At 34.8% G+C, this 25,845-nt stretch overlaps 2 protein-coding genes and 1 pseudogene across 3 annotated transcripts; 1 reads left to right on the top strand and 2 right to left on the bottom strand.

Annotated features, from left to right (window-relative positions):
* Positions 1-711: 711 nt before the first annotated feature.
* Positions 712-8,841, top strand: LOC143583804 (glycerophosphodiester phosphodiesterase GDPDL3-like; annotated as a pseudogene). The gene is made up of 9 exons (XR_013144246.1): positions 712-841; positions 3,829-4,119; positions 4,418-4,530; positions 4,615-5,116; positions 5,252-5,290; positions 5,864-6,148; positions 6,980-7,122; positions 7,289-7,779; positions 8,552-8,841. The product of XR_013144246.1 is annotated as a glycerophosphodiester phosphodiesterase GDPDL3-like (transcript).
* Positions 8,842-12,669: 3,828 nt separating this feature from the next.
* LOC143583814 (small ribosomal subunit protein eS8) lies at positions 12,670-14,903 on the bottom strand. The gene is made up of 5 exons (XM_077066019.1): positions 14,890-14,903; positions 14,731-14,803; positions 13,489-13,829; positions 12,942-13,107; positions 12,670-12,849 (listed from the first exon to the last, which is right to left on the bottom strand). Coding segments are annotated over exons 1-4 (420 nt in total). The 5' UTR covers positions 14,894-14,903; the 3' UTR covers positions 12,670-12,849; positions 12,942-13,105.
* Positions 14,904-18,921: 4,018 nt separating this feature from the next.
* Positions 18,922-22,147, bottom strand: LOC143583813 (chloroplastic import inner membrane translocase subunit TIM22-2-like). The gene is made up of 5 exons (XM_077066018.1): positions 21,874-22,147; positions 20,468-20,532; positions 20,307-20,379; positions 20,182-20,235; positions 18,922-19,253 (listed from the first exon to the last, which is right to left on the bottom strand). Exons 1-5 carry the CDS (start codon positions 22,145-22,147, stop codon positions 19,009-19,011), a joined length of 711 nt encoding a protein of 236 aa, XP_076922133.1. The 3' UTR covers positions 18,922-19,008.
* Positions 22,148-25,845: the final 3,698 nt, after the last annotated feature.

The raw sequence follows: 25,845 nt of genomic DNA, 5'->3' as shown, positions 1-25,845 counted from the left end.
GCCAAAACTCTAGCTCAAGCTTGAAAAACTAGTCGCAAGATGAGCTTGGACTCCGTTTGACTTGTTTACACCAATATATTCAGGACAACAATGAACAAATCTCAATTTATGAAATTTTACTCATGAAGCTAGAAAGTCCAGCTAGCTGTTTTTTTCCAACATGGTGTAATGGTAGAAAACTTGAGTATCTCAATGGAAATTTAGGTTCAATCCCCACATACAACACTTGGGGGGGGGGGGGGGTAGGTGGCTCAATGAAGGAGGCTTGAGATATTTGTGATCTCCAGTTCGATCGTGAGGGCGTCCTGGTTTTACCACCGGTGGGCCTTCGGGTAGGTCGGATTTTCCCGAAACTGAAGATAACCTTGAAGCGGGCTAGACCAGCTGATGGTGAATCTTTTACTATTTAGTCACCCCTTACCAAATACCTAGACAATTATCTGTTAAAAAATAAAAGTCTAGCCAGCCCAGCCCAGCCAAGCCAAGCCAAGCCCAGCCGAAAAAACTCAGTAAATCCAAGTGGGCCGAATATGATAATAATAATTAATAATATCACATCATTGCGTACTGTACATCTTCCCACCGGTACTACTAAATACTATTAATAGATTTCATTTGTCAAAAAATGCGTGTAATATGTAATAACAATAACAATAATAATAACATTTCGTCACACTCAAATCTTACACTCCACAACCACCACCCCCAACAATGTGTAAGCTCCGGTGGCTACTCAGCCTCATAACAGTAATAATAATAATAATAATAATCTGTTCACTATCGTTAACCGCTGCTCAAGGATCCGGTAACAAAACCTCGCCGTGGCAAACTCTAAGAGGTAGTAATGCAGCTAACTTATTCTACACGTTTTGTTCAATCGGTTAATAGTTTCACTCGTTCGGTGTTTGCGTTATGAATTAGGTTACGGATGAGTGAATGCATGAATATATTGTGTTTTGAGTTGATTTTAGTGTAGAGCTTGTGAATGTTGTTCGATCGGTTAATAGTTTCACTCGCTCGGTGTTTGTGTTATGAATTAGGTTACGGATGAGTGAATGCATGAATATATTGTGTTCTCAGTTGATTATAGTGTAGAATTTTTGTGAATATTAGGTTTAAGTAATCGAATGATTTGTGGATTTAAGCTGTGAATTAGTGATCTGTTAGGTTACAAGAGATTTAGAACTGATAGAGGATCAATAGGTGTAAAACGAGCTTAATGCGTATGATATTATTTTCAGCTGGTAATGCAGCAACTGATTTTACTCTGTTTTGTTCAGTCGGTTAATAGTTTCACTCGTTCGGTGTTTGTGTTATCAATTGATTTCAGTTTTGGATGAGTTAGGTTACGGATGAGTGAATGCATGAGGTTTTGTGTTTTAAGTTGATTTTACTGTAGAGTTTGTGAATATTAGGTTTAAGTAATTGAATAATTTGTGGATTTAAGCTGTGAATTAGTGATCTGTTAGGTTACAAGAGATTTAGAACTGATAGAAGATCAACCGGTGTAAAACGAGCTTAATGCGTATGATATTTTGATTTCATCAACTAATTGTACACATTTTGTTCAATCGGTTAATACTTGATCTCGTTATCGGCTAATATTTTATCTCGTTCGGTGTTTGTGTTATGTACCAATTTCAGTTCCGGATGAATTAGGTTACGGAAGAGTGAATGCATGTGGTTTGAGTTGATTTTAGTGTAGAATTTGTGAATGTTAGGTTTAAGTAATTGAATGATTTGTGGATTTAAGCTGTGAATTTGTGATCTGTTAGATTGCGTAAGATCTATGCATAGAAACGAGCTTAGTGCATATGATATTATTATCAGCTGATAATGCAGCAACTAATTTTACTCTGTTTTGTTCGGAATTGATTTCAGTTTTGGTTGAATTAGGTTACGTAAGAATGAATGCATGAGTTATTACAGTGTAGAATTTGTGAAAATTAGGTTTAAGTAAACGAAGGATTTGTGCATTTAAGCTTGTGAAATAAGTTTGTGTTAGGATACTGATTTTAATTTCTGACGAATTACTTTACGGAAGAATGAATGCATGAGTTTTTGTGTTTTAACTTGATTATAGTGTAGAATTTGTGAAAATAGGCTGTGAATTTGTGATCTGCTTGTTCAATCGTTTTACTCTTCGGTGTTTTGTGTTCAGAAACTGATTTCACTTTCAGATGAATTAGGTTTTGGAAGAGTGATTGCATGAGTTTTTGTTTATTAACTAGGTTCTAGTGTAGAACTTGTGAAAACAAGATTAAGTAATCCAAGGAGTAAGAATTTGTGCATTTAAGCTGTGAATCTGTGATTTGTTGGCTTTTGAAAGATCTTTGCGTAGAGGATCCGCTGGTGTAAAACAAGCTTAGTGCATATGGTATTTTGATCAGCTGGTAATGCAGCAAGTAATTGTATACATGATGTTCAATCGTTTATTCGTCAGTGTTTGTGTTCAGATTCAGAATTCAGTTTTGGAACAGTGAATGCATGTGTTTTAACTTGGTTCTAGTGTAGAATTTGTGAAAATTAAGCTTAACCAATTAAAGGATTTGTGAAAATAAGCTGTGAATTTGTGATCTGTTAGCTTCAGAAAGATCTACAATCAATTAATTGCTTAAAGTTCTAATTAATATGATACTTTAACTGAATTATTTAATATAACTGGTTGCTGAGATTACTATTTTTAGCTTAGATAGTGACATTGTGTATCATGATTTTCCTTTTATAAACACATTTAAATTTTGGACGATTAGGGCTGTGGAAGTGAGAATGTAGGAAATTTTGTGTTTATACTTAGTTCTATTGTTTTGATGTAGAAACAGCATGAAAAGGGATTGCACAATCAAAGGATTTGTGTAGATGAGCTTTGAATTTGTGATCTGTTACTTTCTGAAAGATCTATGCATAGAAGAATATGTGCTCAGATACTATTTCAATTTCGGATGAATTAGGTTTTGGAAGAGTACATGCATGAGTTTTTGTGTTTTAACTTGATTCTAGTGTAGAATTTTTGAAAATAAGGTTTAAGCAATCAAAGGATTTGAGCATTAAATCTGTGAGTTTGTGATCTGTTAGCTTTTGAAAGATCTATGCGTAGAACGAGCTTAATGCATATGATATTTTGATTTCACTAACTATCAGTTGATTGTTTAAAGTTCTAAGTAATAAGATAGTGTATCATGATTTGCTTTTATAAACATATTTCAGTTTTGGAGGATCAGGGCTGTGGAAGTGAGAAGGTAGGAAGTTTTGTGTTTTAATTCAGTATGTTTTAATGTAGAAAAAGCATGAACACGGCTTGAACAATTCAAGGATTTGTGTAAATGTGTTGTGGATTTGTGATCTGTTACTTTCTGAAGGATTCTATGCATAGAAGATTAGATTGTTCAAAAACACTTATTGCATATGCGTGCATATGCTTTTTTTATTTTGTTAGCGATTAATTGACTGTTTGAAGTCCTAAATAATAAGATATTTTGATCACTAAAACTATAACTGGTTTCACAACAATTCTGTTTTTACTTTGGAGAACTTCTGAAGTATTTTATTCTGAGAGAAGCTTAACTACCAGATAGGATATTAAAATATGTGAATTGTAGTAATTATTCTGATAAATACAGTGTACACTGTCTAGCAAGGGCTGATGCTTCAACTTGATGGGACTATTGGGCCCATACTTCGTGCATATCATATTACCAACCTATTTGTTTTGCATCATATAAAAATTTCTAAGTTGGTTATTGCAAGCTGTCATATGCCTGTTAACTTTTGCTATCTTTATAACATGTTCTTAAATATGAAATTTACTTTTCTAACCTTTTGCAGGAGATCTTCCTTTGGTAGTTGCACGTGGTGGGTTTTCAGGATTATTTCCTGACTCAAGTATCAGTGCCTACACTTTTGCTTTGATTACTGGCTTATCTAACACGATCTTGTGGTGTGATGTACAATTAACCAGTGATAATGTTGGGGTTTGCCTTCCATATCTTAATATTGAGAATGGTACCACAATTTCTTCGGATTATGAGAAGGGGAACAAAACCTACCTTGTCAATGGGGTGCCTACATCAGGATGGTTTCCTGTGGATTTTTCACTTGATGACCTGGACTAAGTATTCTGTAAGTTGAACATATTTTACTTAATCTTTCATATTATCATGAGCATATTATGATGAGTGACTTAAATTTACACTTAATGTCGAATATAATTTTGACTGAGATTGAAACTTTCGTTGATGCTGCTCTTTGTTGCACATTTGCAATTTGAATACAAATGAACCAGATTTTGCATGAACAAATAAATGATAAATAGTTATATAAAGAGAAGAACATATCACATTCATATCAAATTTTCAGTTGTCAGGGGACACCCTTCTGGTCTTACTGTTACTCACAATTTGACCCTGTATTGCAATAGTAACACAAGGCATCCTGTCTCGAAGTCCAGTTTTTGATGGATCATTCAAAATACTAACTGTTGAAGATGTTGTTGAGCAAGTGAAACCACCTGGACTGTGGTTGAACATTCAGGTGATTATTAGTTTGTAAGTTATGAACTCTATGTAGTTGCAAAGCATTCCATGTCTGCTAATCATTCTCTTTATGCCGTTGCAGCATGATGCATTTTACAGCCAACACAATTTGAGTATGAGAAATTATGTCATCAGCACATCAAGAAGAGTAATCATAAACTACATATCATCTCCGGAAGTTAACTTTCTGAGAAGTATTTTGACAAGATTCAAAGCAGGCAAAACCAAACTAGTTTTCCGTTTTCTAGGACAGGACGAAACCGAGCCGTCAACCAACCAAACATATGGTTCCCTTTTGACAAATTTGACTTATATCAAGACATTCGCTTCTGGGATTCTTGTTCCTAAATCGTATATATGGCCTGTGGATAAAGATTTCTATCTACAATCATCTATCTCACTAGTTTTAGACGCTCACAAGGAGGGTCTTGAAGTTTTTGCTTCTGATTTTATGAATGATGCACTGTTTGCATATAATTACAGTTATGACCCTGTATCAGAGTATCTTTCTTTCATTGATAATGGAAAGTTCACTGTGGACGGCATTCTGTCTGACAACCCTATTACTCCATCATCAGCTTTTGGTAAGTTTACACACTAACTTATTTCATTTTGATGTTTCTCTCTCTATATTTCCACTTGTGGTTAAAAATAAATTTCACAGTTATAAGTATTAAATCGCCAATTCTTTTTGGATTCTTATTGCTTTAATCATGCAGATTGCTTATCTCACCTGGGAAAAGATCAACCTAGGCAAGGTTAGTCCTTTTGAACAATGTTTGAAATTGGCTATTTTATAGAGATGGCAATTTCGATCCATTTACTTATGAATGTGTTCATTTAGGCTGCGTTTTATTTAAATGGTCAAATAGGTTTAATACATAAGTGGTAGCTAAAAGGGGAATGGGTCAAACGGGTTGAAAGTCACCCAAAGTCAGTTTTAGTGCATAAACTCCTAGATCATTTTATTCAAATATTCAGAGATTGTTATTGTAATAATATTGTTTTTATAATCTTAACTAGCACCTCCATTTATTATTAATTTTCCCAAAAAAGGAAAGTGTTAGGGTCTCAACCCAAAGTTTGTCTTTTGTGCATTACAATCTCCTAAATTGTTTTATATAAAGAATTTAGAATTTAGATTATTACTGTAATACTATTGTTTTTGAAATCTTACTTGGTGTATGAATTTATTATAAAGTTTTTTTAAAAATGGTCAAAAATGAGTTATAGCGGTCAACCCAACCCGGCCAAGCCTGCTTTGATCTGTACATAAAAACGACCTGTTTCAACTTGACTGAAACATGGCTTATCTTTTGTTCTTGCTACAGCAAAACCATTAATCATCACATCTGAAGGAGCAAGTGGGGACTACCCAGGTTGTACTGATTTGGCATATAGAAAAGCTGTTTCTGACGGTGCAGATATTATCGACTGTCCTGTTCAAATTACAAGTGACGGGACACCTATTTGCTTAGGTTCTATAAATCTACTTGATAGAACAACAGTTGCACAGACAGGTTTTAGCAATCTTACATCAAATATTGCTGAGCTTGAGGAAGGCCCTGGAATATATACATTCAGCCTGACATGGAGCCAGATTCAGAGTTTGACACGTAAGTAATTTACTCACCGTTCTGTTTCATTTATATATTTAATAAAGGGTTCTATTTCGACCAATTTACTTATGAAAGGGTCAATTTGGCTGTGTTTTATCTTAAATAAGTCAAATCAGTTAGTTTGGTTAAAAGGGAACAAATCATGGCTGTTGAAAGTCGCCAACGCCTGTTTTGAATGCATACAACCTCCTAGCTGTCTGTCATAAATCGACTGTTACTTTAGCTGCACACCTATGAGCAGAAAAATGTTTAATTTCAACCTATTATATACTTTTCATCATGCCTGAAAAGCTTTTCTTGTCATTTTTGTAGATTATTAACTTGTACCATAACAGCCATTTGTATATTTCAATTTTCCATAATTCAGAAACTTAAAATGTAATTTTTATGTTACATTCACATGCATGAAAAGCTTCACTTACACCTAGTGCCGTGAAGCGAGTTCAAATTTTCCAAAAAATTTCATTGTAGATGTTCTTTTTAAGAATTAAACTTGTAGCTACAACATTGTTAAATAGTTACCTAAATACATCAAAAAATTTTAGGGACTTGTTTGTCAATAATCAGAACTTGAGGGGTCTAAGCGTATCTTCCGGTCTTTTTATAAAATGTTTTTACATTTTCACTAACAGTTGTCTTTGTTAAGAAAAATTTGAGTTCAGAGTTCAGACCTTGTTTTAGTATTTATTTTCTCGATTTTAGTCTACGTTTTTTCACCTGCTCTAATATTATTTGATGCGTTAGCGGGTGGTCACATTAACTGTGTCTTTATACACTTATACTGACCTCTGCTCTTTTTCCTTTTTTTTTTCTCTTTTATGTTGTTAGCTGCAATGTTCAACACATATAAGAACTACTCTTTGTTTCGGAATCCGAAAGCCAAAAATGATGGAAAGTTTATGACCTTGTCTGACTTTCTCGACTTTGCAAGCAATGCTACTTCTATTTCTGGTTTCTTGATCAATATTAAGGTAAGTCTTTGCTCTTCATCTCCTATTTTGCATCTTATAATATCTTCTATTACTAAAGTAGAACGAGTATAACAATGATTATTATACCCCCCCCCCCTCCCAAAAAAAAATAAAATCTTTATCCATGTGGCGTGTTTATAACAGGCTTGGTTCTTTTAACATCCAGAATGCACCATACCTAGCAGCAAATCAAGGACTAAGCGTTGTAGATGCAGTGATGAATGTACTGAATAACTCCACTTACAAAAATCAAAAAACCAAGAAAATATTAATCCAATCTTCCGAAGGCGGGGTTTTGAAACTATTCAAGGCAAAAGGCAACCGACATGAGCTCGTTTACGAAGTTAATGAAAATATCCGTGATGCTCTAAATTCAACAATATCAGAAATCAGTGAGATTGCTAACTCGGTTGTTGTTGGAAAAGCATCGGTTTTCCCTAAAACTGCAAGATTTCTTGTTGGTCAAACTGATGTGGTGGCAAAGCTTCAGGCATTCAAGCTCCCGGTTTACGTACAGCTTATGAATAATGAGTTTATTTCACAACCATGGGATTTCTTTCTTTTCTGACCCGTATGTTGAAATAAATTCGTATGTTCTAGGAGCTAATGTTGATGGGGTTATTACAGATTATCCAGCTACTGCAGCCCGATACAAAAGTGAGTTTATTATATTATATTAACTCTAATTATGCTTTATTTAAAGAATTTGACAAGAGACAAGAATATTGTGTACAGTTAGGGATAGACGGGTTGGCGGCGGGTCAAAACGGGTTCGGATTGAAAGAGTCCGGGTCGGTGAGGGTAAAAGTTGCTGACAAGAGGATTTTTATAAGGGTTGGGTCGGGCCGGGTTGGTTTGACCTGCAAGATTTTTTGTCTATTATTTTACGGATCTTTATAATATGATAGTACGGATTTTATAGTTACAAATACAATGTTATTACATTAATCCCTATATATATTAAATTATTAAGAAAACAGGCTTCAAGAGGATTTTAATAAGGGTTGGGTCGGGCCGGGTTGGTTTGTCCTGCAAACATTTTTTGTCCATTATTTTACGGATCTTTATGATAGTACGGATTTTATAGTTACAAATACAATATTATTACATTAATCACTAAATATATTAAATTATTAATAAAACAGGCTTCAAGGGATGAAGCCTGGCCGGCATTTTGTCCGTCTCTTACAACTTTTCATTAGTTAGTACATTGATTATAGTTACAAATACGATATTATTACATTAATAACTAAGTATATTAATAAAACTTACGTAACGAAGAAAGCAAGTAATTTTTAGTTGAATTAGGTTGGACGTCCTGGGCCCATAGAAACTTATATATTCATTTTTTTTCTAGCTTTGTAAATAATTAATATGGTGTCATTTATTTATTTATTTATTTATTATTGTTAAATTTTGGCAAATACAGGTAGCCCGTGTTTAGGATTATCACCAGATCAGACCCCACCATACATGGAACCTGCTAAACCGGGCCAGCTGCTGCAAATCATATCACCACAAATGATGCCTCCAGCCGAGGCACCCAACCCAATCTTAACGTTGGCTGATGTAGCCGACGCTCCTATTCCACCCGCCACAAAGAAATCGCCACTGCCAGCTGGCAACTCAACATCACCTAGCGGCCAACCACCTACAATCACAGCCAGGGTTCTGCTCTCTACTTTAGCCACAGCCGTAGTCATCTTCCTCACGGTTTGAAACGACAGTATTTTTCGGCTCTCACACGGTTAGTTTGCGTTAGTTGTTAAGAATGCTTTGAACCATTTTCGGCTCGTGTTATTTTTTAGTGTTTGTAAGTATTAATGTTCCTCGTGTGTAGTTTGAGAATTAAAGGTAGAGATTGTGAAGAACATGTGTTGTGAATTCGTTGTACCTTTAAACGGTTGGCTTTATTGCTTTCGGTGTGTTGGTGACCATTTAACATGACTCGCATTACTTGAATTTTAAAGAAAATATTAATAGGCTTTTTTTTTTTCTTCGTGATTTCGAAGGCTACATTAAAATTCCTTAAATTGAAGATTGGTTTTATGGAATATACGGTATGTTAGGATCGGATTGCAAAACACTCTCGCAAATAAACTGCAGAAAAATAAGAGCATTAGGATTTACATGGTTATTATAAGACTGGCATAACGTCCATAACCATGGTATAGTATTATTGCTCTCCACTCGTGATAAGGAATTACAGGCAAGCCCAACCCGAAACTTAAAAAACAAGAAACATAAACCAGAGCGGCCTAAAGCCTTCGTCCAACAATTATCTTTTTGTCTTCAAACCACCAGGGCCTAAACCAACACATAATTATGTAACAATAAAATTTGGGTTCAAAATCATTTTGTGTTCTTGCTTATGACTTATTAATTTAGGTGTTGCCTCTAACCTTACATTCAGGGTTCATTTCATTTTTCTTTTTCTAGCTTTCAAGTTTTGATTCATGAAAATGCACCAAGGTTTTGCTCATAAAATTTGTTTTGACTTTTAGTTGGTCGGGTAGCTCAGCTCGTTTATTATTTGTTAATTCATATACATTTTTAATTATGGGTTTGGATCAAATATTAATTATGGGCTTGGGTCAAATACAAATTAAATTAATGTGCTAAACATTGAGAATTAAATAATGTAATTATATATACAAATAGTGTAATTATGTAAAGTAGTTGTTTTGTATGTAGTGTAATTACACTACTTGTGCATATAGCCATATAATTACACTATTTGATTTGTATGCTTAGTATAGTTTTTTTAGTTTTCACGTTAACTTTCCCCTTCAATTATTTCTATATATTATGAGAAAAAACTTTAACAAGCATTATTAATACATAGAAGTCAAAAAGAGTTACAACTTAAAAAAAAATAAAAGGCTCGCTAAGGTTCAACGAGCCTAAAAATCTATCCATATAGGGCACGAGCTCGGGCTCGATAAGGCTCGGCTCATTTCAAGTTTTTATCGATCAGGTCTTGAGTAACTCATGAGCGGCTTGGCTCCTTTACACCCAAAATAGGATTAGTGAGTGGTTGATTTAGCATATCCTTTTGTAACTTCGATTCTAATTTTGGACACCTTTAAAAGGCTTTTTATTTTTATGAATGAAAAAGTTGATTCAATTTTTTCTCTAAAGGAATTGATTGCGCTTGTTGGATATATATATGCTAAACTAGTTTATATGCTCCTGTGATGCACGGGTTAAAAAAACTATTTTAAAATTTATTAATAAATTTAATCTATGAAATTTTAAAAAATCAAATAAAATATGTAACCAATTAACTTAAATATGACATAAAAGATTGAAAAAATATTTAAAAAATTTATTACAAATGCCTAAATAGTTTGTAAACATAAGGCATGGGCGTGGACATGCCCTTTGTTTAACACGGTAGTAAGTGGAATATAATATCAACACGTGTACACAGCTGATGAGAGGAGGCACGTGTTCAAATTTCTTTATTTATTATATAGGGGGATATCAAATTTTTGTGGGTGTCTCAATTTAAGGTCATTTTGTAAAACTTGCTAACAAACATATATTTGGGTTAATCTTAGCTATATTAATATGGGTATTGACTATTGAGTGGTGTTGATTAATTACTTTTTCTTGTTATTGTCCCAAAGCATAGGAGGACAATGGTCCCATCCCGAACGAGGAATGTGATCGAGAATAAAATTATTGAATTAGACTGAGTAATGAGTAGGAAAGCGGGAAAAATAAAACTAAAGGTCCAATGCAAGCGAGTCGAAGAAATCATCAACTTAGAAAGATGAAGTGTACATTTTAGAGGAGTCGCTGGTTCAAAGAAAAGAGTTTTATCGTCGTAAGCTGAGAATAGGGGTGTTTATCGAATCAAGTAACGAATTTTCAAGTTAATCGAATCGAATAATTCGAATAATTTATTTTTTTGCTAGTATTCGTATTCGATTCGTATTCATCTAAAAGTGGGATTATTCGATATGTATTTCTATTCGTAATATATCTCATATTCGAAATTTGATTCTATTCGTATTTGAAACTCGAATTCGAATAAATTCGATTTGATTCAAGTTCATTTGTGTCAAAAACTTCAAAAACCATAATCATAATGTTTAAAGTAGTTAAAATACCACATGATAATAAGTTCAAAATTAAAGTATTGGCAAAATTAAGAAATATAAGCATGTTCATGTTATTGGGTTTAATTATTATGTATTAAATATATATTAATAACATTTAATATATAATATAATTTGAATTCGAATTTTGAATCGAATAGAATAAAAAATCATGAATTCGTATTCGATTACTATACTCGAATATGAATCGAATTGAATCAAATCCGAATATTTTAAAACCAAATTCAAATCTTCATAATCGACTTTGAAAATTCGAATCAAATTTTGAACACCCCCAGCTAAGAAGACGAAGTGTGGCAAAACTAATTAAGATATAATGATCTTTTGGTGTTACGTGAATTCTAAGTTGGATGAAGGCAATGGAGTCAACTCTTGGTACTTTATCTATGGATTAATTTTGTTGATTTTTATTCACCTATTTTTGCAATAATAGCTTGGTCCCCAAAGTCGATGACTATTCATCACGATTATCTTGACACCAACCAAGAGTTCAACCCAATACTTTATTTCTGTCATAGTTGAAGTTGATTCTGATTCGACATTAGATGTAGAATTGCGAGTTGTAACCATTCGGATAGCAACCGAAAGCAAATATAAAATCAGTTTATGGTTGGTAAGCCGACAATTAAACAAAAATTTTGGTTAACAAACTAGAGATGGACGATTTATTGCTGAGTTTCGAAAGCGATGTTCATTTTTTGTCTTCGATTTCAAGCATTTCCGTTTTCAAACTAAAACTGACACGAAACTGAAAAGTCAGTTTTTTTATATCGTCATAAACTAGGATATAATTGAGTTTAGTTATTACAGTCGAGTTCTAGTTCCAGACCTGACCCGGTGTACCCAACTCAAAACTGATTCTTACCTGTACCCGACCGACGGGTACATCCTGGTATTATGTTTCTACCAGGACCTATACCCAAAACTGGACCCGTCAAAACCGGTTCCACCTTTACCCGATCAAAACCCAACCCAAACCTACCCAAAACTCCAAAAAAAACCTAGAAAACCAGGTTAAATACTTGACTATACCCAAAACCGGTTTCTACTTGGCCAGGTTTTGACTTTTGTTGACCATACCAGAAACCGGTTCCTGCAAAATACCCGGTTTGTACATTTTATTTCTAAAACATGTTCCCCCAAAATACCCGGTCAAAACCCGACCCAAGCCTACCCAAAACTCCAAAAAAACCCTAGAAAATTCGGTTAAATACTCGACTATAACTAGAACCGGTTTCTATCCGTCCCGGTTTTGACTTTTGTTGACCATACCAGATACCGGTTCCTACAAAATACCCGGTTTGTACATCTAATTTCTAAAGAAGTCCTAGAGAGCAGTTTATTTGCAAACATATAAGCTATGGAAATAAGAACAAACATGCATGCATAAATAAGTCATGACAAATGCTAAAAAAGTCAAACATAATCAAACCTAACTAACAAAAGTCAACAAAACCTGAGCCATGCCATTCCTCAAAAACAAATAGAACAAACACCAAACTATTATAAAGTAATACAGTTTTAAGCGGCGGCGCCCTTTCCTTTCTTCTTTTGAAGCTTCTTCATGTAGAATTCAAGCTCTTTCCCTTCCAATATGTATCTAAAAACACGCAAAAGCACGTCAATTTAAGCTTTCTTGTTTTAATTACAACACAAAAAAAGTAATAATAAGTTAAGAAACTATTCATGTACCCGTCAGCACGTCCACACTGGCCAGGGCGTGATGAGATCGCTGCTAGAAGACGACCGCTCGAGAACTGTTCTTCAACATGCGGGTCCAGTTTACGCTCCTCCTGACGTTTTTCCAACTTCCTCACAACATGGTTACTCTTTTTGGCCTCTTCAGTTGCACATTCTCCTTCCTATAAAGTAATCAAAATAAAAAAATATATAAATCAATAGGCGACAATAAACTGTCTCTTAATCATGTACAACCGTGGTGACAAAACACGAGTATCGTGTAACGATTGAAATGTATAATTTTGTAATTTAAGCTTACAAAATACATGTATGGTTCCAACTAGCATTAAGAAAGCCTAGCACGAATGGTTCTTACGTGCTTGTAAAAAGACTAAAATATCCTTAATGATTAAAAAAATATGAAACACTATCTTCAATGACTTCTGAGTTCTGACCTTATAAACAAATCACAACAAAAGCTAACTTGTTTCCTTATAAACAACAGGTTAAAATCACCAACTCTAATATGAACTTAAATAAAAATTATAAAATCTCAAACAAGAACATACCTCTCCCTCTTTTTTGGCTGCAGCGGTTTTCTTCTTGCGGCCGATATCAACACCGTAGTGTTGAAGATACCATTGCTTGAATGGTGCAGCGTCCACCTGGACAATTGCACTCTTGACGAGTGTCTGAGTTCTAACCAACTCGTTGTTGGATGCATTGTAAACCACATCCAAGATACGGGTCTTACGGGTCACAGCCTCACTTCCCCATGAGTAGTTACCAGTGTCCAACCTCAATGCCCTCCACTTGACGTTGCCACCACGCACCCTAACCCTCCTAACAGTCTTGTTGCTGGAGATCTTGGTGTTCGCTGGCTGCCTTCCAAGCTCATACCTTGATCAAACAAAATACGAAACTATTTAAGTATGTAACGATATATCCTCATAACAAGGAAGGGGCGCAAAGTCGCAAACAAGCAAGCCAATCGCAAGCTACTCAAAAATATATAAAGCCCAAAATGAGCTCGCGCCTGATACAAAACTCATTTACTTATCAAGCACGAGATCAACACTTGTATCAGAAGGTTGTTTGGGGCCATCAAGCCTAGTGCATCGAATGCTTTCTTTATGTTTGAACTTTTTGGATTTATATACATTAATTTCAGACTACACGCGCACTTAATTAAAACATTTAAAATATTTTATGTATATGAAAAATAAACAAAAGCTATTATATAACATTTAATATCATCTAATTAGTACCAAAAGTTCTAAAATAGTCGAGATTAAAATGTGATCCCAACACTTGAATAACAAAATGTATCAATATAATGCCTTTGCCTTCTCCTAGATCTAAGTTTCAATAGCAACCCTTGCGTTTCTTTTGCTCGTCTTTTATCTTCTCATGTAGACAATGCCAAAGCCATCGCCCAGGAACTAGAAGCGCATTTATTGAGCCTCGCCTGAAAAATGGGCCTAGGCGCAAGAAGCGAGGGCTTTTAATAACTACGAATAGCATATAAATTAATTAATAGATAAATAATAAACAAGGCGAGCCCAAACCAAGTTCGAGCTTGAAGAAACGACTCACAAGCCGAGCCCAGGCACTCTGATATGCTTTTTTTATTATTACTTATCCATGCTACTAACGAGAAACGAGCATAAGAAATGGCCAAATTCAATATGCTTCTTTTACAACTCTGATATCCAGCTTTAAAATCATAAATTAACACTATACTTATGTATACTCAAAAGTATCAAATCTAAAAAAACCAAAATCAAACAAAAATTCTTACTTTCGCTTCTTCCTCCAGGCTTTCTTCTTACCACCAGTTGCACGCCTCTTGTGCATAGAATCACGAGAGATACCTAATAATAACAACAATTAATCATCATCAATATCAATATTAATTATCAATGCCAATAAAATATATGAGAAATTGGTAATGTTGTACCCATGGTTGCAGATGCCTGTTAACGCTGCGCCTCCACACACAAGAAATTAGGGTTTGGAAATGAAGGTTATTATTGTTATGAAGATTCATACAGTTTTTAAAGCATGGGCCGGACAAACTTACAAGCCCATGACTGATACATGTAATATGGCCCAAATATTAATATTATCATTCAAAACTCCACTACTAGATAGATAGATAGATCATAATGGGTTATGTGCGTAGTAGTTAAAAGATAGAGGTTTAAAAAAACCGGTTTGATAAGAAAACGGACCAAACCAGGCCAGAGTATCTTTCTTTTAAACCGGTTTGGATCAAACCGGTTTTGATCAGCCTTTGATAAAACCGGTTTTGTGCACCTTTAGAGGTGTCCATAAAACCCTTTGACAAAACCTGTTTTGACCAGCCTTTGAGGGGTACACAACCAGTTTTTAACCGGTTTGGTCAAAGGTTGTTCAAAACCGGTTGGACCCAAACCAGTTCGGTTTAGAAGCAAGAGATCCCAAACTGGTCCATGTCGGTTCGGTCCGGTTTAGAACCGATTTGAAACCAGTTATCCTCAAACCGATTTGGTTTTAAAACCGGTTTGGTTGTTCAAAAGGGGAACTGGCACCTAAACCGGCGGTTTGGGTCTGTTCATGAGCCGATTTGGGTGAAATCTGTTTCCTTATCAAATCGGTTTAGGTTGGTTTGCCATGAACCGGTCCCAAACTGGTTTTTATGTACACCTCTAGGTAAAGGTGTACAAAGCCGTTATTTTTGTCAAATCGAACCTGAAGAAACACTAACCGGACCCCAGACAGATTACTGGTAACCTGGGGGTTAGATAGATGTTTCCCACGAGGGGTTAGACCCTTTGAAGATGGTTCTTCTGATAACCTGCAAAACAGACACCGTGAGCTCGTCACTGAGAAGGGGGGGTTCCTCCTTGTGACCACCCTCCGGCGTGAGAATCAGACTAGATTGCTCTTTAAATATAAAAGTATATTAAGAGATTGCTAGAGCAGATATCAGGTATAATATGATGATAATGTAATAAGATATGATGATAATAGATGGTCATACCATTTGTGGTATTTATAGCCGAAGGTAGGTTTCTAGGGAGGTATGGCCGGCTGCAACAGTGTTCCTGTTCCACCAACAGTAGCCTACGCACGTGCCCTGCTGGTAGTTGGTGGGTAGGTAGCGGCTGATAGAGACCAGGCCTGCTGTATACTATTCCTTTTCCACCAACTGCCGGCTACGCACGTGGTATGACAAGAGTTGGTGAGTAGGCAGCGGCTAATAGTGACATACAGTGTAGGAGCATGCTGCTCGCCATTCTGTTGTCCATAAGCTGTCGTATCTTTAGTCAGATCTTTTTCCCATACCTCGTCAGGTACAGTACAGAAGATCTTCCTGTATCGTACGGACTGGCTTATTTGAGCGGGAGTATTCCCCCTCCCGCCCTTATGCGGGATTGTTCCCGGCTTCGCTCATTCCTTCAGGTGACACTGAATGATTGAGAGCTAAGTGCCTTGTGCGTGTAGCCTTGCTGCGCGGGTGGCCTTCCCTAATGGCTTGTATCCGAGGCTGCGGGGACAGGCGGAGTCCTTCACCATTGGGAGGCATTTCCTGCGGGACCAGCTTGCATACTGCGCGTAAGGACGTCACGTCTCTGAGCATGGTTGGTCATGCGGATCCAGTTGGTTTCTGCGCAGACGTCCCTGTTTAAGGTGAGTCTTGCGGGTCCAACTGGGCTCTGCTGGGACCTACCTCTTCAGAACCAATTTGGTCAAACTATGGTAAAAATCGGTTTGACTCAAATCGGTTTAGGAGCATGAAAGGTCCAACTTGTCCAAAGCGATTCGGTTCGGTTTAGAACTAGTTTTTTTTTCTCAAACTGATTTGGTAGTTTATAAGGGGAACTGGAGGGCTGGGTCGGTTTGGTTGAAACCGATATTTTGTCAAACCGATTCAGGTCAGTTTGCAATCAACCGGTTCCAATTCGGCTTTTTTGTACATCTCTAGCGGTAGGGGTGTTAATTGATACAGTTTTTGGGTTTTCAGTTTATAAGCTTTTAATTGTTTCAGAGCAACTAGAAAGAGATTCTTTAAACGGAAAGAATTTGATACCAATGCAAGATGCCTATCCAGAAGTTTTCGCAACTCAATCGAAGGTGGATACGCAGCGAGGCCTATGTCTCAGAAGATTAGAGCACATGGCTATTAACCACAGTGTGTGTGTGTGGGGGGGGGGGGGGTTCGAATCCCTCATTGAATAAGAATATTGTTTGGTTTTCGGTTAATAGGATAACCGAACTCAAATCAAGAAAAGTTTCCGTAACTCAATCAAAGGTGGAGACATAATGGGTCATGCAGCTCAAAGGATTAGAGCACATAGCTACGAACCACGGTGTTAGGGGTTCGAATCCCTCAATGTATAAGAATATTGTCTGGTTTTCAGTTAACCAAATAACTAAACTCATATTAGTTTTCTTGATTTCAGTTCGATGTATTTCACGTTATCGGTTTCAAAATAAATGATGAACCCTCCTACAATGAGGATTGTCACGTCGGTTTTAAGGTTCGCGTTTTAAATAGATAAACCTGAACACAATTCATATATTTATTCGTGTGTGCAAGCATCAACCTTAACTTAGACAAACTAAAACGCATAACCAAACATAGTTTAACTCTTTTTATCTTAAAAAGGGTTTGTAATCAAGTTATAAACATATCAAACAAGTAATAAAATGGGTTGACAATCATCAATAGGTTGCTGGCTGACTTCATAAAATATAGCTTTTATAATTTCCTATCATGTTTTAGCTCATGTTAGCAACGACGTGTATTAAACGAATTAAGCATGCTAACTCCGACATGACTATTTAATTAAACGTGTTAAACATTTCAGTGAGAATATAACACGATTATTAAAAGAGTCCACACATTGAAACCGTATCAAATTATTTTTGTGTCGTGTTAGTGACGTGGTGCTCCACACCGGCTGATGCCAATAAGCCTTCACAACGAGGTTAACGATTAGATATGGTGACATTAACAAAACCTTCACAACGGGATTAACAATTATCTAATATATACAAAAGAGAATGTTGGTGCCGCTTGACCCTCGTTGGGCTAAGTGGCGGAACCTCTTTTGGCCACGTAATTTTGGTGTTTTTACCGTAACAAACGTAATGGAAATCGACCGAATTCGCATAGATATATTGCTTCAAAGCCCAGGGCCGACAACACTCGGGTTTTACCAACGGCCGAGTTTCACCAACTGACGCCATCCCATTGGCCGAGCTCAGTTTTTTTAATTTGTATTAGTGGTACTATGACGAACGTTACTGAAACTGAGGTACCCCTTACGAACTCTCGGTTTTACCAACATTGTTTTTATTGTAACAAACGTAACTGATCCTGGCCGAATTTGCATCGACTCGCCGTTGTAATGCTCGGGTTTTACCAACGCCTGAGTTTTACCCGTCGAATAAACAAATTTATATATTTAATTTTCTTACATGTTAGTTGTAGGAATTTATATTTTGGTTTTAGTTATGCTACCGTTACGAACACTCGGGTTTACCAACGCCCGATACATTTTTTTTGTTTAATAATTCTAAGTGAGTTAATTTAACGGATTATTTTTAGGTTTATTCACAACTATAACAAGCATAGCCAATACCGACCGAATTCGCATCGACTCCCTTATGTAACGCTCGAGTTTTACCAACCGAATTATCCGCACGTTCTGCGCAACGCGCGGTTAATATACTAGTTAGATATAGCTAGAACTCATGAAGATCACAAAGAAAACTAATTAAGGGTTGAGCTCTTAGTTGAGAAACTATGCTTCTGAAAGATATATTATGCTTAAATAAAAATACTTACTCTAGTTATGAAATAAACTATGAAGAACACAAACTTGCATAGGCATACAAAAAGTGTCAAAAAAGAAAAAGAAATGGTTCACCTTTAAAATAAAAGCTTGTTATGCCATTCAAGATAGGTATTTTAAACTTTAAAAACAAATAACAGAAAAATAAAAAATAAAAAAGAGCCTCATAACCAACATGTCTCTGCAAATTTACAAAAATCAGCGCGCGCATAAACTTCTAGACGGTTCGAGAGTTAGGGACGACGGTTGACTTTTTTGAAGCTTTGGTCAATGGTTTTGCAGAAGAAAGAAAATGACTCCTTGAGTTCACCAGGAAGAGGAAGGCTCAATGGAGGAAGTATTCCATAGTCTTGTTGACCTCTTCTCGGCCCGGAAGAAAACGAATGGGCCATTGCGGGTTGCTTCTTGTTAAGGCCTTCGATTATGAACGAAAAAGCACCGAATGTGATGCAGCTCTGCAGAAGAGCCTGCGGTGCACCTGGTAAAAAAAAGTTATTAAAATTAAATATTAAAAAAAAGTAGTAGTAGTAGTAGTAATAATAATAATAATACTATCATGTGATCAAGTTGTAAAAGTGTTAAAACAACTCAATCGATTTACGGGCCGTTTAGGATGGGTAGGCAAGGAGGTCGACCGCCTTAGGCCCCGATCATCCTGGAGGCCCGAAAATTTTTAAAAAAATGTTATATATATTAGGCCCAAATTATCAACTTTATAGCCTAATTATCATCGTATCATTTACTTTTTATATATGAGTTATCAAATTTATATTTTACTTAAGGTCCAAATTTATACTTGTCATCGGCCGAAAATTTTTTTAGTGATTTTCATAGACGGCCCTGTTGTTCCATTATATGGGTTGACGGGTCGGATTTTTTGACTAAACAGCAAAACAGACTAACGGGTCAACACCACTTAACCAGACGGGTTGACGGGCTGGCTTGTTTGACTAGACTGGTTGATGGGCCAGCCTGTTTAAATAAAGGGGTTGATGGTTCGGCCCGTTTAATTAAACACGTTGACGGGTCGATCAGTTTGAGTAAACAGATTGACAAGTCGGCCCGTTTCACTAAACATGTTGACGGCCTGACGGGTCAAAGGTCGGGCTGTTTCAGTAAACGGGTTGACAGGTCGACCTGTTTGGTTAAACGGGATTGACCTAAACATGGTTGACGGAATGAAACAAAAGCACATCTAAACAATTCTCCTGCAGCCCGTTTTGTTACAGCTGTGATTATCTGATTCTGTTTAATCATATACCACATCACTTGTAAATTTACGCCAAATAGTCAAACACCCAACGCGCCAAATCCAATTATTACTATTATTATTATTATTATTATTATTATTATTATATCTACATAATTCTAAAGTACAAAATTTAAAGGATGAAACTTGTAAGTACCTGGAAAACTTAAAGCAAGACCGGTACAGCATCCAGCTACACCTGCATTAATAACTGTGAAAACAAATTTAAATTAGCGCGGTTAATCTTGTCATAATTCAAATCTAAATTTAAATTAATCGTACCATCATCTTTCCCTCGAAGCCTCTTTAGGAAACACACAACCAAACTATGAACTCCCGACAAAATCGCAAAAGTCTGACGACAATTAAGAAAAAAAATATCAATTAACAAAGAACCTAATATTAAGTTATTAACGTCTATTTGCGAATCAAATCATCAATACCTTAGCAGACGATGCGGCCTCTCCAAACGATCCTTTAAACCCTTGTTTCTTAACCAATCCGGAACCTTAAAAATACCAAACATAAAATTTTTAAAATATATAAAAATGCAAGTTTAGAACCTTAAAAACATCAAATGATCCTCTAAATTCATTGCTTCAAATGCAGACAAATAGTGTAGTTAACGGCCTTGGCGTAACGAGATTAAAGAAACTTGAACACCAAAGGCTTCTAACACAATAATATAGGTGAGCTCACTGACCATTCACACAACATAATGGCGATTACGCCAAGATGTGATTGGCTAATTAGTCACCAAATAATTATTTATCAAATATTCAAAGTTTCGTAAAATCATTAAAGTTAATTTGCATTTCTTTTCAGTTCAAACAAGAGATCAGATTTTTTTTCCCCGAATACCAGTACTATACCGATATATATGGTACGGTATTCGGTGCTCATTTTTCTCAAATTCGGTATTTTCGGTATTGATGCCCTTATTTCAGCACCGATAAACAAAGTGTTGTTTTTATTGGGTATCAAGTATCTATATCTGTACATTTTTTTCCCTTATTTTTCTATAAAAATTACAGGTTTTCAGACATTTTTGTACATTTTCTATAAAAAAATTTCCCGAATACCAGTACTATATGGTACGGTATTCGGTGCTCATTTTTCTCAAATTTGTAGCCCGAATATGATTTACATCATTAGGAGCCTGTTTTCATATGCACGCACACACATGCTAAGCAGTTAATGCGGAAAAATATCGGATATCGGTCAAGGATTGATATTTGAGATATCGTGGCCGGTGGGATATCGGTAATTTTAATATCATGCAGAATTTATATAACTAACAATTCAGTATACTCTCTTACCATTAACAAATTATCCTTTTGCAACTTGCAAAACATTAATAATTGTACCAAGTACGAACTGATTAAGACTCAAAACACCAAAACATTAAAACTAAAAGTTGAAAATTAAGACTTAAAGCACTAATATCGAGAATATCGGTGAAATATCGCCGATATTATTGGTACCGATATTTTGACCACATGAGGACCGATAACCAAGATTGACTGCATAGCACACATGTATAATTTGAAATTCGATTACCAAATCAAATTCAAAACGAATCGAATTCAAATTTTTGGAAACCGAATTCTAACTTTCAATCACAAATTCGAATTGTATTTCGAGCCCAATTCGAATACTGAATACCCCTGCTCCTGGTACAGTACCAAACTAATACATTCGGTACAGTAGTCGGTACCCAATTTTGCTCAAATTCGATATCCGTATCAATATATATATATATATACACACACACACACCCTATTCATATTAATATTCACCCACAAATAATAATAATAATAATAATAATAATAATGTTACTACTACTTACCATAACCAAAAACAGAACCCATTAACCCACCGGAAGCAGCGTCTCCGGCAAACCGGAAAAGACAAACCAAAGGCGGACTTGACTGAGTATTATTATTATTATTATTATTATTATTATTATTATTATTATTATTATTACTGGTTATTGATAAACCATCTGAACTAGTGACAACAGGTTCAGAATTAGAAGCAGGTACCACCGTAACAGTAACAGTTTCTTCATCGGAATTATTATTATTATTAGCCGCCGGTGGTGGTGTTGATGAAGATGCCATTGGTGGTGGTGTTGGGTGGTTTTATTATCCGGAAAGACCAAACCCTAGACAAAGATTATAGTATTTGGATGTACCCACGTTTGGTTTGTTTATGTTAATAATATCGAACCGGTTTTGTACTTCTAGATAAAATGGAAATTCTCAAAACAAATATTTATGAAAACAAATTTATAGTTTTAGGTATCATTTGTAAAAAATATCAGAAATAGGTGTCATGACGAGTGGTTTGTAGAAACCAATTAGAACTTGGCACGTGTCATTAAAGTAACCGTTACGAGCACGTTCACTAATCAATTACTCATCATGACTAAATAAGTTTCATGTATCATAATCAACGCACACAGGTAATTCATAAGTCCTTTAATCGCAACGAGTAAATTATAAGGTTAAACTAGTCACGACGAGTTAACTACTAATAAACTACTCGTGTATGGAATGTAAACCTGGTAAACTAGTCCTTATAATCTACTCGTTGCGATTAAAAGACTTATGAATTACTCGTGGGCGTTGATTACGAGGCATGAAACTTATTTAGCCGTGACGAGTAAATTATTAGTGAACGTGCTCGTTACGGTTACTTTAATGACACGTGCCAAGTTCTAATTGGTTTCTACAAACCACTCGTCACCACTAGTTTATAATACATATTTCTGAATTTTTTACAAATGATACTTAAAAGGGAAAATTCCCAAAATAAGCATTTATGAAAACAAATTTCTAGTTTTAGGTATCATTCGTAAACATTATAGAAATAGGTATTATAAGCTAGTCGTGACGAGTAATTTGTAGAAATAATTAAAAATTGCTACGTGTCCTTAAACTAACCGTAACGAGCACGTTCACTAATCATTTACTCGTCACGACTAAATAAGTTTAATGCCTCGTAATCAACGTCCACGAGTTATTTAAAAGTCATTTAGTCGCGACGACTAGTTTACTCGGTTTACATTCCTTACACGAGTAATTTATTAGTAGTCAACTCGTCACGACTAGTTTTAACCTTGTAATCTATTTGTTTAGTACCGTGTGGGTTTTACCAACCAATAGCAAGTCGTTCAAATATTTTTTTTAACCAAGGCTATGGCTATATGAGTTTATATATTATTTTGTGCATTTAAATTTTAATTTTTATTGTCGTTAAACAGCCGCAACGCAGTAGGTTTATAACAAGGTATCATAACCGTACTATTAATGGTATGGACGACTTCTTTTTAACTTAAATATGATTTTTTATCATAAGCTATATTAATGTCAATGTTATTATGCTTGTTTGAGTTTTTGTTACTTAGGAAAAGGTTTTGAGGTTATTGTATATTTGTACCCACTTTGTTGATTAATATCGAATTAGTTTATTATGAGTGTTTAAATACATTTATAATTTAATTTTTATATCAGTTAATAGCCAAGGAAATTTAAATATAAAAACTAGTAGATTAATAAATTATAATTTATTCTATTACTCAAGGACACATAATAAAAATAAAGTATGTTTATGATTCAGGCAAACGAGCGTATTTAGGCTATGCGTAGTGAGGAGCTATAAATTGGGGGAATAAGTGCTATGTGGCGCCCAATCAGCAAAAAAAGGATTTTTGTTTTAAGGGTGTAGTGATGTTGTAGCCCAACACACACACACACACATATATATATATATATGTGTGTGTGTGTGTAGGGGGATGGTTCAGGATGAGAAGTCATCTTAGTGCGAGAAATGTGATAGATTAATATAGACCACTAGTTTTATTTGAAATCATAAATGTTTAAAAATAAATGAAATAGTCTAATTGCAACAATAAATATATCGTCTATTTCATTAATACCATTAATAAAACCATTAAGTTCAATAAAACCATTAAGTTCGCTTTCCAAATAACATAACTAATCAAACATAATAATTAAAAAAAATAAAAAGAATTCATATATTTTTGTAAATTATTTCTCTTCTATCTTGTTTTTTTATTATACACAAATATAAATTATTCATACGCTACAAGTTCTTGCGATGCATATATAATTTTTCTCAACTAATATACCTACACAAACTAATACTTAGTTACATTGTGATGAATGAATAATATGATACTAAAAACAAAAAAACAAAAACAAAAATAAAAAAATCCCACACATGTTTGCATTATAATATAAAAAAAACATACAACATTGAGTCCTACACAAAAAAATAGATAACTTACACTTTTTTAATCGTAAGAGAACATATAGCATACACAACAACATACAACATACACATGTAGTTCATCATCAACAAATATATATATATATATATAGGCAAAGTACAGAATGAAAACCCACTTGAGTTGTGAAAACTCATAAAAACCCTATGTAGCATCGTTTTTTTTTGTTACATGTAATATATGTTGTTACATTTAAAACAAAACATCGAAAACATAAAAAAAATGTTTTGCTATTTTTTTACTAATTTTTATATATGTAGGGAGGGATCTTTTAAGAACCATGTTGAGTTGTAAGAACTCCATTATATGCCACACATTTAATTAAATGGATTGGAATATGTGATTGAGATTAAATCTGGCAAAAAAATTAAAGTAGGAGAGAGAATAAAGATGTAAGTGGTTACAATAACTTTTACGTCCGTTACACATATGTAAAAAAGTCGACTCGGTGCGTAAAAAATTCTGTAGTTTTTTTACGTGTATGTAACATACATATATTACGCATGCGTAAAAAAAATTAAAAAAAAATCGTTACACTGAGTTCTTTCGAGTTTTTAAAACTCAAAGGGGTTCTCATTTGAAATCTCCCCTAATGGGGAGGGATACAAGCTACATGAAAAATACATATATCCTACACATGCGTACACTAAAAATCAATAAAAATACACAACCTACACAAAAAAAAACATAAACCTACACTGCTATTTCAGCACCAACAATTATAGATAACCTACACGAAAATACATATAACCTACACATGTGTAGGTTATATACATTTTCATATAGCTTATATATATTTGTTAAAAAAAATTGTCCAATATATTATACATTTTTATCTTTTTAATTATTATAGTTTAATTAGTTATATTAACTAGAGAGATAATTATAATGGTTTTATCTTTTATATATATATATATATATATGTTTTAATTATTTGAATTTGATTAATTATATTTAATTGGAGAGAGAAATTAATGGTTTAATTAGTTATAATAATTGAAGAGAAATGTATTTAATGTTATAATTAAAACATTTTCATTTATTTTTATACATTTAAAACTTACAATTAAATTAGTGATCCATATTGAATTCTCACATTTGTCGCACACTAAGATCATTTTTCACATGAACTTAATCATATATATATATGTCAAACACACATACTATTATAATAATAATACACCAACATGCAACAAAATCCCGTCGCCCCCCCCCCCTTGTGGCCAACATATCGGCCAGGGGGGGTGTTGTCGCCCATTTTGCCCTTTATCACCCCAAATCAACGTCCATTACACATTGCCTTAGAATCGAGTCGCATATCACAATGGCAATACATCGTGTGTCCTTTATACGTGAGTATTTTTAATGCCAATCAAATACTCGATCATACCCAGATACTCATTAAACACGACTGGTTTTGGGTTTTACTCACTGGGATCATATTTATTTGTCACTTAGCCCCTGAAAATTAACTCACTGTCGGACAAAGTTTCTTTTACTATTATT

Source organism: Bidens hawaiensis, unplaced genomic scaffold (genome assembly GCF_021521415.1).
Source record: "Bidens hawaiensis isolate Kalapana, Puna unplaced genomic scaffold, B.hawaiensis_p1.1 tig00032532_1, whole genome shotgun sequence".
NCBI lineage: Eukaryota > Viridiplantae > Streptophyta > Magnoliopsida > Asterales > Asteraceae > Bidens > Bidens hawaiensis.
Note: the sequence above shows the minus strand (reverse complement) of the source record. Positions and strands in the feature narration are given on the sequence as shown.